Genomic DNA, 20,090 nt, shown 5'->3' with positions numbered 1-20,090 from the left:
GCAAAAAATATATATCTGTTTCCTCAAAACAGACCATCATTCCATTTTTGTAGTGAAAATTCAGCTGAAAAATATCAGACCAAATATTTTATATTGTATGCACTTTCTGAAAATGGAATTTATCCATCTCTCTTTTGCACTTATTCTATACAATGAATATATCAAACCAGGTTTTTCTTTATTAGAAATTATTAAAGAATCTTCCTGATTAGTGAACAAATCATCTTTTAAATATATAAATTGATAATGTGTAATTACTTAAATCAGTTTGATTTAAAATAAATCTACTCTACATGCCCCTCTGTATCTAGTAAATTTTACAGCAAGGAAAATATATATAAATTGTGCCCATATATAAATTATGATTGAAATCATTGACCACTTTTGATATATTTTTGGCTTTAAGTAATTCAACGTCTTAAAAGCATACTGCTAGAACGTAAACATTTCCTGTGTGATTTAAATAGAGAAAGAACCACAGTGAAGTTATGTTTGTTTTTATCCCAGTTTTTAGTCAAATTAAAGCTCCTCTTCAACATTTGAGCCATGGATATGAATCCAGTTCTAAACATCAAACTATGGCAAAAGTATCTGAACAGTTTCCAGAGGGAAGGAAGAAAAGACATTTAAGCGAGATATTGTCTGGTAAGTACACGTGCGCGCGCACACACACACCAAACTCATGACACTATTCCTTCTAGGGATAAACAGTGTTATGGAAAAGGCATACAGTTATACTGGATAGGGGTTTTTTAATATGTACCTGCCAGCACCACTGAAAAAAGAGCACCGCACCTTGCCAGGTTATGAGATATTCTGTATCCTGAATAATCCTTGAGGTATGAGGCTCATTTTAGAAGATACCCTATTCAATAGTCCACAGATAATTTAAGAACTAGATCAATTTGGCACTCTACATTCATAATGAGAAACATCTCAATATTGTTAATGAGCAACATCTCTTGGTCATAGCCCCTTTTTAGTACAATATATTTTGTGGAAGAAAATTGCATATAATTTGGTTATAAGGGAACTCTTTTAGTGAAGTTACCTGACATCCTCAAGAGGGTAGGATGCTGTGGTAAAGACACATTTTTTAACCAATGTATAAACATTAAGAGCCAGACTCTGATCTCTATTTTCATATCTGATTCAAAACAATAAGGCATATTGGAGACCTAAAACCCTGCACAAAGGAATTTGGATTAGATTTATTCCAGTAGGGGAAATGTGTCTTCACTATTAAAATAAAATAATAAAAACTTTAACAAGAAGCCATGACTGCAAATCAATAGGGTGAAATAATAATTCTGTTTGAACTCAAAAGAATCCTTCATTCACTTTTCTGTGATACTGCTGGTTTCTGCTATGTAAACTTCCTAAACTTCCATTAAAAGGATCCCATTAAAAAGTTGTTAAGAGGCAATATACATGTTTAATAAACTACTAGTATTGGTTTTAATATTATAAAGAAGATTGTTGCTTGCTTGTCATTTTTCAAGTAGCAGGGCAGTCTGTGAATTCACTTCTGGCCAATATCTAAATTTGAGTGTACAATGGGGCTCAAGAATGAGAATGGAATGAGCAGAAGATCTCATTATATTTACTCACTGTTTTACATGTAAAAGCTAATTGTAGGGTGGCAGGGTTAGTATTCCTAATCTTCCTGAACTCATCCAAAGATGAAAGGTACTGGATAGAATTTCATGTGAAAGCATATAAAAATATATGAAAAAGTATGAAAAATATACTTTCAATTTATTAAGTTCAGAAAAATGCTGTCTTACTAGTTTTCTAAATCAATAATAACACAATGAACTAAATATAGTATTTAATTAAAGAAATTAAAACAATGAACCATTTAGCTGTACTGTCTATTGGAACTGTCTCTTTTTTAAAGGATCTACATAAAATTGTTATCAATGGAATAGAATAATAGAGCTGGAAGGGACCTTGGAGGTCTTCTGGTCCAACCCCCTGCTCAGGCAGGAGACCTTATATCATTTAAGGTAGGTGGTTGTCCAGTCTCTTTTTAAAAGCCTCCAATGATGGAGCACCCAGAACTTCTGAAGGCAAGCTGTTCCACTGGCTTATTGTTCTCACTGTTAGGAAATTTCTTCTTAGTTCTAGGTTGCTTAAAAAAGTAAAAAGTAAACATTATTTAACTTAGTTGTTGTTGTTAGCTGCGAAGTCGTGTCCAACTCATCGCGACCCTATGGACAACGTTCCTCCAGGCCTTCCTGTCCTCTACCATCTTCTGGAGTCCATTTAAGCTCATGCCTACCGCTTCAGTGACTCCATCCAGCCACCTCATTCTCTGTCGTCCCCTTCTTCTATTGCCCTCAATCTTTCCCAGCATTAGGCTCTTCTCCAGTGAGTCCTTCCTTCTCATTAGGTGGCCAAAGTATTTGAGTTTTAGCTTTAGGATCTGGCCTTCTAAAGAGCAGTCAGGGTTGATCTCTTCCAGGACTGACCGGTTTGATCGCCTTGCAGTCCAAGGGACTCACAGGAGTCTTCTCCAGCACCATAGTTCAAAGGCCTCAATTCTTTGGCGCTCAGCCTTTTTTATGGTCCAGCTTTCACTGCCATACATTGCAACTGGGAAGACCATAGCCTTGACTATACGCGCTTTTGTTGGCAGGGTGATGTCTCTGCTTTTTAGTGTGCTGTCTAGATTTGCCATGGCTTTCCTCCCCAGGAGCAAGCGTCTTTTAATTTCTTGGCTACAGTCCCTAACTTAGTTAAGTAAGTTAATTAAAAAGATGTTTCCTTTTAGTATAGTGTATGACTCAAGCATTAAAACTGATGGTAGTATAGAAAACAAATTCTGTAGTAACAGATCCATATTTATGTATCCAATGGACCCTATCTAATAAAATGAAATTCAGTGTAGAGAAAAGTAAGGTTTTACACTTAGGCAAGAAAAATGAAATGTACTGGTACAGATTGTGTGAAACCTGGCTCAATAGGAATTGGGTATGTCTAGTGAAAAGAAGGACCAGGCGTGACATGATAACAGTATTCCAACATTTGAGGGCTGGAGAGGGTCAACCTATTTTTCAAAGCACCAGAAGGCAAGACTAGAAACAATGGATGGAAATTAATCAAGGAGAGAAGCAACCTAGAACTAAGGAGAAATTTCCTAACAGTGAAAACAATAAATCAGCTTGCCTTTAAAAGTTGTGTATGTGTGGGGGGGTGTCCATCACTGGAGGTTTTTAAAAAGAGACTGGACAGTTACTTGTCTGGAATGGTATAGGGTCTCCTCCTTGAGCCGGGGGTTGGACTAGAACACCTCCAAGGTCCCTTCCAACTCTGTTACTCTGTTCTGTGATCTAGGGTGAAAAACTCATAATAATTGCACTGCTAGCCTAGTTTCTACTGTGGATATGCTTTCTCAATTTCCTGTGAAGTATCTATGTTGTATGTGCATTATTTAGAATTTTGTTCATTAATTGATGTTTTTAATCTTTTCATCACAGGAGAAAATAATAGTTGTGAAGCAGTGACTTTTCAGAATGAAGGACAGGAGTCTTACAGTAATTTTACAGCAGTATCCAATGTTGATATGTTATCTAGATCAAGTCACAGTATCTCATCACAGGTATAATATCACATTGTCTATTTTTTCAAAAAAAATTATAAATGGGTAACTCTTTTAAACAGCTTCTATGGGGCAATGGTATTTTTCTGTAATGATGAATTTTAAGGCAATTTTTAGTTTTTAGGAGCTGAAGTTTACTATTTCACTTTAATGAATTTTAAATCATATCTCATGCTTCAACATACTTTAATTTAATTTTAATTTATTAATATTTCTATACCGCCCTTCTCCCGAAGGACTCAGGGCGGTGTACAGGGCAAGAGTAAAATACAAAATTACAAAAGTTAAAAGTAATTAAATATATGCCCGTTAAAAGAACAATTAATACATAATAAATAACCCCAATAAAATAATAATAACCCCCCCAATCCCCCCTCAGGCCAGGCCGGCTTGTTCGAACAAGTATGTTTTTAGGTCGCGGCGGAAGGAGCGGAGATCGGGCGCCGTCCGGAGCTCAACTGGTAGCTGGTTCCATAATTCTGGGGCGCCCACAGAGAAAGATCTCCCCCTGGGGGCCACCAATCTACATTCTCTGACCGGTGGCACCCTGAGGAGGCCCTCTCTGTGGGAACGCACAGGGCGGAGGGAAGTTGATGCCGGCAGCAGGTGTTCCCTAAGGTACTCCGGACCCCTGCCATGTAGGGCTTTAAACACCATTACTAGTACCTTGAATCTCACCCGGAAGACAACTGGCAACCAATGCAGCTCACGGAGCAGAGGTGTAACGTGGGAGCATCGGGAGACTCCCAACACAACTCTCGCGGCTGCATTCTGTACCAGTTGGAGCCTCCGGGTGGTCCTCAAGGGAAGCCCCATGTAGAGAGCGTTGCAGTAGTCCAGACGAGAGGTCACGAGCACATGAGTGACCGTGCATAAATCATCCCGGCTTAGATAGGGCCGCAACTGGCGCACCAGGCGAACCTGGGCGAAAGCCCCCCTAGTCACAGCCACCATGTGATCTTCCAAGGTGAGCCGTGAATCTAGGAGGACTCCCAAGTTGCGAGCCCTATCTACGGGGGGTAATAATTCACCCCCCATAGAAAGAGATGGAATATCCAAATAAACCCAGGATGAAGGTATGCAAAGCCACTCGGTCTTGTCGGGGTTGAGTTGAAGTCTGTTCGTCCCCATCCAGACCCGAACCGCCTCCAGGCAACGGGACATCACGTTGAGGGCATCACTGGGGTGGTTTGGGGTCGAAAGAAAAAGCTGGGTATCATCAGCATACTGATGATACCCAACTCCAAAGCCACGAATGATCTCACCCAGCGGTTTCATGTAGATGTTGAACAGGAGAGGCGAGAGGACCGACCCCTGAGGAACTCCACAAACGAGAGACCTCGCGATCGACCTCTGCCCTCCTGTCAACACCGACCACTGTAAGACCGTGCCTCCCACTCCCAATCCCCTGAGACGCCGCAGCAGGATACCATGGTCGATGGTATCGAAAGCCGCTGAGAGGTCTAATAGGACTAGAACAGAGGAATGACCCCTGTCCCGAGCCCTCCAGAGATCATTCACCAGCGCGACCAATGCCGTCTCCGTGCTGTGCCCGGGCCTGAAACCCGATTGGTACGGGTCTAGATAATCCGCTTCATCCAGGACCAAAGGGAGCTGATGCGCCACCACACTCTCAACAACCTTCGCAAGAAAGCGAAGGTTGGAGACCGGACGAAAGTTGTTCAATACAGCTGGGTCCAAGGCAGGCTTCTTGAGGAGAGGCCTCACCACCGCCTCTTTCAAGATGGCAAGGAAGCTACCCTCACTCAAAGAAGCTGATATAACTGCTTGGAACCAGCTGCGTGTCCTCTCCCGGGCTGCATAAACCAGCCAGGAAGGGCACGGGTCCAATAAACATGTGGTGGTGCTCAGCCTCCCCATGATCCTGTCCACTTCCTCTGGAGTCACAGAATCAAACTCCTCCCAGGTGATATCGACAAGACCGCCCGTGTCCTGATCGCCAGACTCTGCCCAGTCAGAGTCCAGACCGATCCGAATCCGAGCGATTTTGTCCGACAGATAATTGTTAAACTCCTCGGCACGACCCTGCAAGGGTTCCTCCCTCACCTCCTGATTAAGGAGGGAGCGAGTCACCCTAAACAGAGCGGCCGGGCGATTATCTGCGGACGCGATAAGGGTAGCGAAGTGATTAGACCTCGCCACCCTTATCGCAGCGAGATAAGACCTAATGTAGGTTCTTAGTCGCAATCGGTCGGATTCGGATCGGCTGGACCTCCAACCGCTCTCTAGGCCCCGTCTCCGACGCTTCATCTCCCGGAGCTCCGCGGAGAACCATGGAGCTCAACGGGATCTGCATCGGGTCAGGGGCCGCAAGGGTACAACTCGGTCAAGAGCCTCAGTGGCCGCCCTTTCCCAGGCTTCCACTAAGGCATCTGCCGAGCTGTGAGTGGGGGAGGCAGGTGGGGACCCCAGCGCTGCCTGGAACCTCTCGGGATCCATTAAGCGTCTGGGGCGGTACCATCTAACTGGTTCCACACACCCACGGCGGGGGGTAGCAAAACGGAAGACCAGCCGCAGGAGATGATGATCGGTCCATGACAGGGGCATAATAATTGGAGAGCCCCCACCAAGATCATCTAACCACCGTCCAGATAAGAAAACTAGGTCAAGGGTGTGGCCTCCCTCATGAGTCGGTCCTGAAATTACTTGCGTCAGGTCCATGGCCGTCATGGAAGCCATGAACTCCCGAGCCAACTCAGATGATCCTCCCAGAGATGGTAGATTGAAGTCCCCCAAAACTATAAGTTTCGGGAACTCAATCACCAACCCAGAGAGGACATCGAGAAGCTCGGGCAGGGCTGCTGCTGCGTGACTAGGCGAAAGGTACACCAGGAGCAAGCCCAACTGCGCACCAGGGCCGCATCTCAAAAAGAGAGACTCACACCCGACTATCTGAGGAACGGTGGCCTCCCGCGGGCACAAGGTCTCCCTCATAACAACAGCCACTCCCCCACCCCTACCCTGAGCCCGAGGCCGGTGTAGCACCCGGAAACCTGGTGGGCAAAGATCAACCAGAGGAATACCGCCCTCTGGGCCCAACCAAGTCTCCGTGATGCAAGCCAGGTCCGCCTGCTCACACTCGACCAAATCACGGACGAATCCATCCTATATTTAATAATATTTTACTTCTCAGAAGTAAAATATTATTAAATATAGGATGGATTTCTGAATGTATCTGCTCAGATCACTGTTAAAATTACATCACATTATCATTTAATAGCAAGACAAATTACAATTTGTTTTTGTTCCTAAGGCCTTTATAACAGAATATATAGAGTCTGATTCAGAAGCTGAATCTTGGCCTTGAATTATAAAAGCATTCTATAATCCTTTAAAAAGTGCCCTGAGCATTGTTCTGAGGCATCTTCCCAATGTCACAAAATGTTGAAAACTTTAGTATGGATATTTGTAATAACGCAAAAAACCTAAGTGTTCTTTTTGCCTCTTTTGTCTTTAAAACCAACCCAGCATAGTCTGCCTGCCTGCTTTTCTCCATTTTTCTTTTTTTCATTTCCTGTCTATATCTTTATCCCTTTCCAAGTTTTCTCTGCATGGTCTTCTGAAACTGTGTTTTTATTTTCCTAATCAAGCCTCTTCATAGCTGTCCCACCAATTCTTTATCAAGAAATGGAATTTTTTAAAAATTCTTTTTGTAGTGCTTTAGCCTTGCTATTTACCAGAGAAAAACTTTAGTCACCTGTTAGATAATATTTTATAGTATTACCTTTCTTACAATCTCTAGGGAAAAATAAAGATGCTGTAGCTAGAAGCCTTTGTTTTGCCCTGAAGGGATTTCAAGTTCAGTAAGATGCTCACTTAAGGCAGGGCTTTTCAACCTTTTCACCAATTGTACCACTTTTAGGATATGGCAATATTCGAGTACCACCTAGCAAGGTGTCAAAAATTTGATGACCCAAAAAAAAACCTGTTCAAAGTTGCAGTTGCACTGAAATGACTTATGACCATTTTTCACACTTATGACCATTGCAGCATGCCCAGGGTCATGTGATTTATATTTGGATGCTTGGCAACTGATTCATATTTGTGATGGTCACAGTGTCCCAGGGTCATGTGATCCCCTTTTGCAACCTTTTGACAAGCAAAGTCAATGGCAGGGCTGCTGGTGGCCAAGTGCTAAGGCGGGACTTCCTTCCCTTCCTCCCTCCCTCTTTCTCATTCCCATCTCCTTCTGAAGGAAGAATTTGAAACACCCCCCCCCCCATATTTTCCCTCTTCCATATATTCATTAAACAAGGAAAAGCCTCCAAAGACAGAAAAGACAAGCCATTGAGGGAACTCATTTAAAAAGGTGTATTCCCCTTTAAGAATTAGCTACTGACTAGAAAGGAAAGTTAAGGAGCTGGCACTTAAGGAAGAAAACAAAATGTAAATAAGTACTGGCTGCCAGCTAAGGCAGCCTCCTCAAGTGGCTCCATTCATAAGTAAAGGAATGCTACAGGCAAAATCCATTCAGGAGAAAAATACTTCAAAATCCCTTGCAGCAAAACTTACAGTTAACAATAGCAGAGCAATAGAAGCTAACACCAGCCATCAGCCAAATAGAAATTGCCAAACACTCCTTAAGACCACAAAGCCCACATTGCATAAATCCCAGAACTTCAAAGTCACAAAAGCACATAAGAATCCTTCCACTCTCTATCTCCGTTCCTCCCTCCTTCCCTTCTCCCTCCCTCCCTGCCTCACCTGCAGCTGATGCTGCCTTTCTTCATTGCTGCCTTACTTCATTCCTCATGGAGGGTGACCCCTCTCCTATTGCATTTCTTTCCTGTTTGCTGCTGCCAGCACAGGTGGCTGCCACAGCAGTTGAAGATCAGTTCATGGTCGGCCTGCTTGATCTCCTCTCCTCTCCCCCCATCCTCCTCCTCCTCCTTCTTTCCCTTTGGTTCAGCTAGAGCTGACTCCACCTCCTCCCAAGGCTGCTTCTTTTTTTCTCTCTCCCTCTCCCACCCAAAATGCCTCCTTTTATAGCCTCTCCTGTCTCTGCCCCCCTCCTCCTCCTTTCTCTTCCGGGTGAGCCAGAAGTGAGCCTGGGGCCTTTGCCTCTCCCCAGCTACTCTGCAGCTCTGGAGGACTCTCTCCTTGACTGTGCTGGCTCATTCCCTCCCCCACTACACTTGGCTGGCCTGGGCCGCGTACCACCTGCCACGTGCTAATGTACCACAGGTGGTACGTGTATCACCGGTTGAAAAGCCCTGAGTTAAGGGACGTTTGGCAGGCTATGGGCATTATAGTGATTAGGAGTGATTATCTAAGCACTTAACTTTTATCTATTATCTAAACGAGTCCCCAATCCTCGAGCCACGGCCCACTACGAAGCCATGACCTATTCGAAACTGGGCCATGCAAGAGGTGGGCCAGTGTGCGCACAGAGCTCCACTTGCATGAGCAGCACCCCAAAGTTTTCTTTCTTGTGCAAGTGGAGCTGTGTGCACCCACGCACCAGCTCATCACTCATGCAGCCTGGTTCCCCTCTCCCCCCCCGCCCCAGCTGGGCGGCCAAGCCATCTGCTCCCAATGCTCTGAAAGCGGAGTGGGACGAGCAGAGGTTGAGTGGGACGAGCGCACCCTGCTCAGCTTTGCTGACTCACCGATTCTGCCTGTGCAGGACACCCAATCTGCTTTTGGAATGTTGGGCAGCCCTGGTGAGTCTAAAGGAGCACAAGACTGCTCACCCGAAAGCTTCTCTTCTCCATACCAAAAGCTTTTGCAAACGAACAAAAAGTTTCAGGGGAGCGATCTTGTGTGACTTCAGGCCTTCCGTCCCTTTGCAAAAGCTTTTGGCACAGAGAAGCCTGAAGAAGTGTGAAACCATGCCTCTAAAGCTTCTCTCTTGTGTGAGTGGAGCTGCTTGTGTGGGCACACGCCAACCCAACACTTGTGCAGCCCGGTTACCTTGTCTCTCCCCACCAGGCCACCAAGCCGCAAAGATTGGAGACCGCTGATCCAAGCAATCATAATCATATTTTTAAAAATGCTTTTGATTTTTATTATTTTGTGTAATTTCATTTTTAATGGTTTAAACTAGCTACAAGTTTAGTATCAGATTTATTGTCCTAATAATTACGATTTCAGCAATTCAACATTATTTCTCCACAATTTAATACATTCGAAATAAGCATGACTTTATAATACCGACAAGAAACATTGCCAGCTTCAAAAGAAAATATTATGTAGAAAATTATTGTATTTATCTTGAGTTTGAAAGCTCAGTATTATTACTAGTACATGCACTGAAATTTATTTGGTTTTCATATAGCTTTGTAATGTCAAATAAAACAATTTTTAAACAGCTCAATTCAAGGCGGAGACTGAGAAGTGAGTGTTCCTATGACATAGATAATATTGTTATTCCTATGTCATTAATTGCACCATCAAAACTGGAGAAACTGCAGTATAAAGAAATTCTTACCCCAAGGTATTTGAAATTTTATTGAATTTTATATATAAATAAATTATATAAAACTTTGTTCTGATAGAAAGCATATTGTATATAATTGACAATATTGTGGAAAGATCTAATCAACACTGCTCTTGGGATTTGTTCTTAATGCTTTCAATAATTATTGGGTCTGATTCTTGCTATAGATGTCTTATGTTGGTTAATAGAATATCACAACTTTCTATAAATGTAAATTTCTGTAAAAAATATATTACAGACTTTACCCCATGGATTAATAGCAGAGCTAATTCAGAAAAGTTGTAGGATTTGTACTGTTAAAAATATAAACTCATCCTGTTTATTGTTGATCAAGTCATACAATATGAATGAACAGAGTTCAGTGCAATTAATGTATTTTCTGTGTATATAATATTGCAGTAGACAGAAAATATTAAGATACTATGAAAATTCTTAAATGTTTAAAGTAAAATGTTTGTTTCAATGTTACTATATAAATCCAAAAATTGTTTGGCACTGTCATACTGCATATATTTATATGTTATATATGCTTGAAAATACAGTTGCATGTAAAAGTTTAGTCATTCCTTGTGAAATTTTTGACAAATCCCCAAGTGAACAGAAGCTGATACACTTCTATATAATTATGGCAAATGCAAAAATTTGAACATCCTTCAAGTTGATTCAGCTGTTGTCCTCCTTTTCTGTAAGGTTGTTAGTAGTATTAAGTTACTAATGGTGAATGAATCGGATCTATAATTGCCTAGGGCAGGGGTCAGCAACCTGAAACAGTGAAAGAGCCACTCGGAACCGGTTCCCTCACAAAAGGAAAAACTGGGAGCCGCAAAAAAATGTGCGCGCATGCGCAGAACAGGGTTTGACTGAAGAGTGGAGCCAAGGCGAGATATGCACCTACCCTGCATATTTGAATTGATTGGTCGAACTTTTTTAGTCCCACTTTTTTTTGGGGGGGGACTGCACATGGCAGAGGACTGAGGAGCCGCAGGAGCCGGCTGAAAGAGCCGCATGCGGCTCCGGAGCCGCGGGTTGCAGACCGGTGGCCTAGGGGAAATAATTAAATATTTTCAACAATCATGGGCTTTTTTAAGCAGATTTATGAGCATTTAAAAATAGAAATAATTTACTTTTGAAAAACCAGTGAGGGCTATAAAATATTTAAACACTTATACTTATTTCAACTGAAAGAAAGATTATTTAAAATGGAAATTAAGTGGAATGGAAAGATCCAGAAAACTGAGGAAAAGCTGTGCTATTCAGACTTGCTAAACTGCATCTGTATAGATCCCAAATATCCTCCTGAAAAGGTGAACCAACACAGGAATACTTGGTTACAAGTCCATTGTATAACATTACTTTTCCAACAGTGGTCCACAGTTATCAGAAGGAAATCTTTTAGTTTCAATAGTCATAACCTTAGTACATATTTATAAGCTTGAAACGTTTTGGAACAAGATACTTTGGATTAATGAAACCAAAATTTAATTGATTGGTTACAACTACATAATATATCTGGAAGAGAAAGGATGAAGCATTTGTAATAAACAAAAAACAAGCCACACCTGTTCATTTAGTGGTTTATTAAACATACAATTTCACCAGAAATGCCTAAACCTTTTCATACAACTAGATATTTCCCCACTTTTCAGCCCTTATATCAGTGAATTGTGATGACTACATTTAAGCAGCTGTCAGAAGCAACCAGTGTGTCTCTGCTTTCAGACATTCACAACTTTTGTTTGTCATTACTGACGTTCATTGCAAGTCAGTGAAACAGTATCTAGTCTATCAGGACATTGCTACCTTAGCTATCTTAGAAAGAGGAAAGAAAATGAACCAATTACAAAGGTAACTCTTTGGTTAATATAGATTTTTGATGGAAATATACCAAGAATGTATAAAACACAGATAAGAAATATTTGTTTAAAACGGGAATATATTTCCCATTTGTACAGGCCATTAATAAATTTGTAGCCATGTAGTACAAAGAATCACATAAAAGCAGATACTATCTTCACTCAAAAGCAAGGTTACTTTTAATTTAAGATAATTTAAGATAGATAAACAAAAGATTACCAAAAAAAGTTATTGGCCTCCCTTAGCCATAATCTTACCGAATATGGGTTGACCCTCCAATTTTAAAATTACATTGGAACACATGATCTTATGTTCAAATAAACACAGTACATCGGTGCATTTGCACAAATGATTTCATAAGATAAATCTTAATTTAAATTATGTCAAAGCCAAACATTATGAGAAAATTCAATTATGTAATTGAATCAGCAGGTTTGTTTGCAGTTTTTAGAGTAGAAATTATTTTTCATAATGAATTAGATTTTTGAATTTTATATAAACAATTTTCAAAGAAGAATCTCTTTTATTAACAGCTGGAGAATAATTAGCCTAAAACCTTCAGAAAAACTGCATGAGGATGAAGAGAAGGTAAGGTCTATTTATGTTCAACTGTTGTTTTGCAGTGAGGAATTTTGTATTTCTACTCACAGATAAATTATTATATATCAGATTGTGAAAGCATTGAAAGGAAACCGTGTTAGTAGGAGCAAAGCATTCTTGAAATCTGAAAGTATATATATCCTCTGGGAAGTTTAGGTGGCTGCTTCAGTTAACATACAATAGTGGAACCACAAGTGAAATGAAGCAGCTATATATGCACAACTGCATATTCAGAGACCTGGGAACAGTCTTTGAAGCTACCACAAAAGTCTTTCAAAGGATATAATTACTTTCACATTTCAAGGAATAATGTTTCCCTCATGCTACTACCCATTGTACAACTTACTGTATAGGTAAAGTAAAATAAATTTTATAATAAAAATATTATTATAAAATGTATAATAAAATTATAAATACTTTGAGTATTTTTTATCTAAAACTATAGAGGAGAATCAGTTTGGTGTTGTAATTAAGGCATCAGGCTAGAAACTGGGAGAGCATGAGTTCTAGTGCTACCTTAACACAGAGCCAACTGGGTTACTTTGGGTCAGACCTCCTCCCTCAGCTCTAGGAAAAAAGGCAGTGGCAAAATACTTCCAAAAATACTGCCAGAAGAAATGCAGGGACTTGCAGGAGTCAGCATGATTTGAAGGCACACAAACAAACACACATGGCAGTGTAATTATTCTTGTTCTGGGACAGATTGCAAAAGAATATTTTGAGAGTTTTTACTAAAATGGGATCAATTGATAGCATTGGATTGGACAGGTGTTCACAAATCTATTGACCAGGGTCAACTGTGGCTGGCAAGAACTTACTTGATTTTCAGTAGTCCATATTGTTGTTTGCTTGTTTAATGATATTTTTAGCCTGTCCAAATTGTGAAGGACAGTGAACAATTATGTGTATAAATCAACTACACAATAAAAAGGCCAAATATCAGCATGCCTAGATTTCCTACGATGACTGCCCATAATCAGAAAGGTCCAAATGCATACAGGTAATCGTCGAATTACAACCACAACTGTGACCAGAATTTCCATTGCTATGCAAGGCAGTTGTTAAGTCACTTGCACCTGGGGTCCCATATACTGTGATGAAGTGCGTAGTGAGAAGATGAGAGTTCCATCACCACGGCATTCTTGTTCACCCTCAAGAGCTGGGCAGAGGCCCAGCCTTGATTTCTGCTTATCTTATGAGCAGGAGCTTAGACCCCAGAAAGATCCTTAAATCATAAACCCTTCTTTTACTGAGTTTAGGGCACTTTTGTTTGTATCATGTTTAATTTAAATATTGAATAGCATAGGAGTAATCCCTGAGCTCATGGTATTAGAGTCCTCCCTCCCCCAATCACCATATGGAACCTCCATAATACCTCCAACTCTCCACTTGCCATCAGTCCAGAAGGATATTATGGTCATGGCACTGGCTGCCATCAAATTAATAGGTGAGGAGGGCAAACTTCCCATCTCCGTGGAAGAGAAACAGTAACATTTTATTATTTTTATTTTGCCACCTTATCAAAGTAAGAGAAAAAGCTCCAGTCCATTTAGGTCTTTAAAAACAAAAATGGAACAAGCTAGGTATGTATTCATTCATGTAAACTGGTGGAGTATCTGAAAAGAGAGGCTATGGTGGTGTATGGGGAGAAAGATAAGACAAAATGTGTATTGCTCACTCTTGTATTTTGGCCCAGATTCCCACTAATGCTCAATGCTCAGTATATTTTGGAATGCTGAATCCATAACAATGTTTTGTGAGAAAACTGTTCTCATTCATTAAATAAGATTTACAATATAAGTATTCTAATACCTAGGCAGAAGATCTGTCTGATGATGTCTATGCTACACGCCATTCAAAATATGAAGACAAAGAAAAAGCACGGTGGTCGCTGTGGGAAAAGTGTCGATGTCCTAGAAGGAATAGGCAGGTTGAAATTAAAAGATGGAATTACATTTTTGTTTATTGCTAGTAGTTTCAAATTCTTCAGCCAGGTTTCTCTTACAAAATTAGTTACGTTATGGGAGTTATCTAAACCTTACTTTACTATTATTCAAATGAAAATTTACTATTGCAAATATAATGCTTGTTGTCAGCATTTGCACCTAATTCTTACACAGACAAGATGCTTGACATAGTACTGTGTAGCTGTACATGAACAAAGAAGTATGTCTTGATTTTCTTGCATAGTTACAAAACCTTCACTTATGCAAATGTATTCAAAATTTTCATTTTGTTAGTGGCATCTGAAAACAAATATTAAAAAATGGGTTTTTAAAATCCACAGAACTGTAGTTCATTCTCAATTGACTTATTTTTCTACAACATGCTTCCATTTTGTATAGCAAAATATTTTTTTTTAATTAGGAACTGGGGTTTGAAGGAATTTAAGTGAGAAAATAACCCAAGAGCTGTTTCAAAAAGAAAAAGTGCAACATTCATACAACCAATGCAGTCCTGTTATTATAAAACTAAGTAGTTCTTTGCTTCCTGAAAATAAAGTTATATGATGAGATAGCATTATGTGGAAATTTAAAATTTTAATATATAAACACAAAGCACAATAAAATACACTAGGAAAAACTCAGAAATTCTCAGTGAGCTAATGCTAGCAATCAAGCAGGATTAGCTGAAACTGAGCCATACTGAAGGGAAAGGGCAAGCCGCCTATTAAATGTAAGTTCTGGAACATTACAGGCTCACCAATATGTGTGAATAAGCTTTAACAATGATTAATAGGCTGATTATTTGTTCAAGTGATTAATGGATTGGCCATCCGTGCTTCCTCAAAAGGTTGATATTCTTGGGCAGAGCTCCATGTCAGAATCTAAGAACTGTGAAGGATTTTTAAAATAAACAAACAAAAAAAAAACAAATCTCCCCACTCAGCATGCATGTTTTTTGGTGTGATTTCCCCATTTGTAAATGGAAAGTAGTTTTGGCACGATCAAGGGATCAAAGCAATACCAGACATTTCTGTAAAGTTAAAGGCACAATTTTGCCAAATGTTTTGACTGGGTTGTGTGAATGCACAGATAAACCCATCTTCTATGAGTTCTATATGTAATATTTGTATGAATGAATGAATGAATGGCTATCTTATTTAAGTGCTAGAGGAAACAAGTCCACAAATGAATGATAATTTATCTGTCCATCTCTTGACATCTAGTAAGTAATATTTGGTAAAAGTAAAAGACTGTAATTAAATTGCAGTTTTGCCAGTGTCAGACAGGGAGACTGTCAGGAAGGCTCAAAGAAAGAAAGATGTGATCACAACCATGACCTGGATGACTAAGAATCTCCACAGCCATTCCTTGTTGGTCAGTTGGTAAAACAGTTTTGTAGAGCACAGAGGGGATATTGACATCCCTCTTGGGATTTCATGATAAAAGTAGACCTTGCTTTTAAAAAACAAACAAACACAGGTTTTATTGGTTTTCTAATTTTACATCCAAATATTTATGAAGCAATGTGGTGATTGGGTAGTCAAAAATGCAATAACAGAATCTTTTTGTACATAGCTCAGGTTACATCAACAAAAATTCCGTCTCCAATTCTGTTACAATATCATAATCAAATTAATACATTTCTAGTTGTGACACAATCAATTAAAGCAATTATCAATATATTTTCACTTATACTTTTCCATGTCCTTTTCTAAAATTTTAATTTCAATACAGTGCTCCAAATTAGCCTATTTTCGGGTAGCCCACATTTCCCCTATTTCATCATATAGTTATTATATCTGAAATACATACATTGTTCATTTAGTTGCATTCTTATTTTATTTCACAAATATATTCTGTTTATCATTTTAGTAGTTCATCTATTATTAAAAAGGTGTCTTTTGTTGTATCATTCCAAGTTCTGTAATATAATCAAAGTTAAGTTCTAGTACCTAATTTTCATTTCCCTTAGAAATCTCGATCCTAAATATAAAATCAGTTTATATCTTTTAAAGATTCCCCTTAGCCCATTAAAAGAAATTTTAAGCTCTATCATTACAAATCTCAGCAGAAAGAAAAAAACCCACTTTTAAAATCTGACTCTAGCTTCCTTTTTGTGCCAAACAGGCTTCCATATATCAGTGCCTTTAGATTCTCAAGTGTGTCTCCCTTCATTCCTACACATGTTGTTTGAATCCAGGGAGACCATCCAGTTGTCAATTTTTCAAAGAGAGTGACCCCTTTATAGTCACTGAATTGTTGCTCTAATAGATCAAATCTTCATGTTTGGTGTAGTACAGTTGTCATTAGTTCAGTCTGGTTTTCTTCTTCCAGTCCCATCTGGCTTAGGTAAGAGGTCATGTCCAGTATTATAGTTATTGTTTGGTTGGCTAGATTCTTAATATACTGTATTTGAAGGCCTTTGGCATCCTCCATCTTAGTGTTGCTTTCTTCGGCTTCTGTTGTTTTTTGAATTGTAGATTTTATAGTGGAAATCGAGATTTGGACATCAAGGCTTTCAGTAGATTGTAGTTGTTCTTTAAAGTCCCCTATTTTGATGTTAATTTCCTCCTCTTCTGTTGGTTTTTGGATTGTCAATTCATCATTTGGAATCAGAGCTTCATTTGGTAAGTTTAAGCTGTCACTTTTATCTTTCAGTCTGGCTTTCATTTGCTCAGTCATTGCCAGGATTGTTTCAAGTATAAGTTTATAATCAAGTTGTGGATAATATTCCTCCATTTCTTTGGTGTTTACAGGTAGGTCTTTAGTGGAAGCTATTTTTGATAAAAGTCAGTAAATGTCCACCTCCACTATTCCTAAAGGTTGTTTTTCAGTGCCAGGTGTTCCTAATTCTTATCTGTAAAGATAATGTCAAGGACAAATCTGAGTTATAGCCAAATCTCACAATAAGGAGAATGTTTACTTGCTATACCAGGTTTTGCCACAGGATGTCCTCAATAACATATAAAATCTTTTTGCAAACTCATATAAAGCTTTTATCCAGTTTATCCAGGTTTTTCCCCTTCTTCCACAGCTTAAAAAGTAAATAGGGTAGTAGGTCCCCGTAGAAGTAAGAACTTTTTAATAGCCCCAAAATTCCAAAAGTACAAGTAAGGTTGTTTAATTATTTAGCTTTTAAGGCTTTGAAGTTTTAGGTCCCCAAGTATACAGTCGCCGCCCTTCCAAGAGAGGGGTAGAAAATTTTCAGAAGAATCCCACAGGAAAATAATTAGGGAAGTAAGAAAGGTAAGATCTCACCCAAATCTTCCACATTGCTTTGTTGTGCTTGATGGTGATTTTGGCTTTCAGCAGGGAATGGCTTAATGATCAGCCATGTTGATGGCCAATTTTTTCTTCATCGGGCCAGAGGAGCAGCTCCGAATCAAACGGAGGGCTGCCGCCCTTCCGCGATCAATTGGAGGGCCTCCTCACGGTCGTTGCCCCTCCAGGGTGACTTTTGACCCTTTTCAGGGTCCTCCAATGAAGAAAAACCGAACGGCGGGGGAGAGCATTCTTCTCGCCCATCCGCCAGCACCGCATGCGCAAACTGGAAGCCCAAAGTAGACCTTCCTTAATGACTGCCTTGTTTACTGACCATTTGAAGTTACAACATCATTGAAATAATAATTTTATGGACAGTCCTCGCATTTACACCATTGCAGTGTCCCCACAATCACAATTGCCATTTGGGTGCTTTGCAACCTGCACACATTTGCAACTGTTGCAGTGTCCACAATCATATGATTCATAGCGTACTTACATGTTTCACAGCCAGCTTTTGCCAAGCAGAGTCAGTGGAAAAGCCACAAGTAAAATTGCAAGTCGTTCACAATGAGTTAATGGGTTAAACATTCTTTTTATACTTACTGTATAAACATATATTTAGGGTTGGTCACCCTGCAGTGAAAACATAATAAAAGCACCTGTCCTGAGCATGAACAAAAACATCAGCTAGGAATCCATTGCCTTCAAGAATAGACTGGACAACCATTTGACAGGATGTACAAGGTGTCCTGCCTTGAGCAGGGTGTAGGACTAGAAGATCTCCAAGGTCCCTGCCCACTCTATGATTCTGTTTCTTGTATAGTCACTGGTATTATGCATTTCCAACTGAGAATGATTTCTGAAGGTCATTGTAGATATTTTAGAAAATGCAAATAGCTACAAATGTCTTTCTTTCCAAAAGAGGCAATTGCAAAGAGTGAGGAAAATATAGAAGATGGAATAGTTTGTATGTGATGAACAAGGAGATGCAACTTTAGACTTGAATTTCTCTAGTTAGCCATGCAAGGCATACAACCTTGGCCTGGTAGGAATTCAAAAGAGTTCTTACAATAGGCAAGATATTTGAACCCTATAGGTGAGCCTCTGTAGTTTAACTAGAAGGCCAGGTAACCTGAACAAATGAAGAATATCATGAACATAATCCCAAAGGTGGAAAAATTAGTAGCCAACTGTCTGAAATCCATATATGTATTTCATATATGTGTATACACACACACACACACACACACACACATACACACACACACGAGTAACAGAACTGTTGTATATGTTGTAAAAGCTCTTGGTATAGTGTAATAGCTGAAATATTGTCATATCACCATTAACTGCAACAAAGAAGTATAGCCATTCCTTGTTTAGTGGCTACCTCATTTTGCAACCATTCACAAATACAACAGTAATTTTAAAAGGTCATTTTCCAACCAACGTCCATACTTATGTGCACATATGTATGCTAAGATAAGAGTCAACTGGTAATTATGAGACAACAATCTTTGTAGCATCTCTCTCACACACAATCACACAAACACGTTCACTTAGCAACCATTTCTCTTCTGTTTTAAGAAACAAATTGCTTAATGGAAACCAATGGATATGAATCTAATGAAGGAGAATATTTGTAGCTCAGGGTACTTTTGAGCTTGCTTGTTTTCTTGCAGACATTTCATTACCCTAACTAGGTAACATCATCAGTGCTACTCCTTCTTTGCTATCGGTTTATATTCTGGTGTCTTGACTGTGTGGATGGGGGCGGTCTTAGGGATCCTTTGGTTGGGCTGTTTATTAATGGCTCTTTGCCATTTTCTTGATTGGGGTACTTGAATATGAATATGTTCCTGTTAAAGTGAAATATTCTAAAGGACCTTCATATAGAATCTCCTGGGCATAATGAATAGACTAGGAATAGGAATAATAGAAACAGGAACAGAACAGAACCTTGGAGGTCTTCTTGTCCAGCCCCCTGCTCAAACAGGTGAACCTATACTATCTCAGACAAGTGACTGTCCAGTCTCTTAAAAACCTCCAGTGATGGAGTGCCTATGATTTCTGAAGGGAAACTGATTAATTGTCCTCACTGTCAGGAAGTTTTTCCTTAATTCCAGGTTGCTTCTTTCTTTCAAATTGTGTCATCTAAAATAAGGCTCGCCTTCTCTCATTTCCATAGAACTGTTTAGAATAAAATCCTTAACAGCATAGTATGAGAGGGGACTGATGCATCTTTTTGGTCAAGTTCTAAATGTTTAGTTCACAGCATAGAAGTTGTAGAGTAATGATGGATGAGTCCCAAAGGAAATTTGGCAGTGAACTCAATAATATAATCATGGTAAACCACAGGTAGTCC

At 39.7% G+C, this 20,090-nt stretch overlaps 1 protein-coding gene across 1 annotated transcript in view; it reads left to right on the top strand.

Annotated features, from left to right (window-relative positions):
• The window catches only part of KANSL1L (KAT8 regulatory NSL complex subunit 1 like), a 66,590-nt gene that overhangs the window by 37,720 nt on the left and 8,780 nt on the right, over positions 1-20,090 (top strand). The window contains exons 9-13 of the mRNA XM_081313627.1: positions 508-645; positions 3,483-3,604; positions 9,937-10,061; positions 12,452-12,506; positions 14,335-14,444. Coding sequence (XP_081169753.1) covers positions 508-645; positions 3,483-3,604; positions 9,937-10,061; positions 12,452-12,506; positions 14,335-14,444 — 550 coding nt within the window. The remainder of the gene's footprint in view (positions 1-507; positions 646-3,482; positions 3,605-9,936; positions 10,062-12,451; positions 12,507-14,334; positions 14,445-20,090) is intronic.

This window comes from Vipera berus (genome assembly GCF_964194415.1).
Source record: "Vipera berus genome assembly, chromosome: 1".
Taxonomy (NCBI): domain Eukaryota; kingdom Metazoa; phylum Chordata; class Lepidosauria; order Squamata; family Viperidae; genus Vipera; species Vipera berus.
This window is presented reverse-complemented; position numbering and strand designations above follow the sequence as displayed.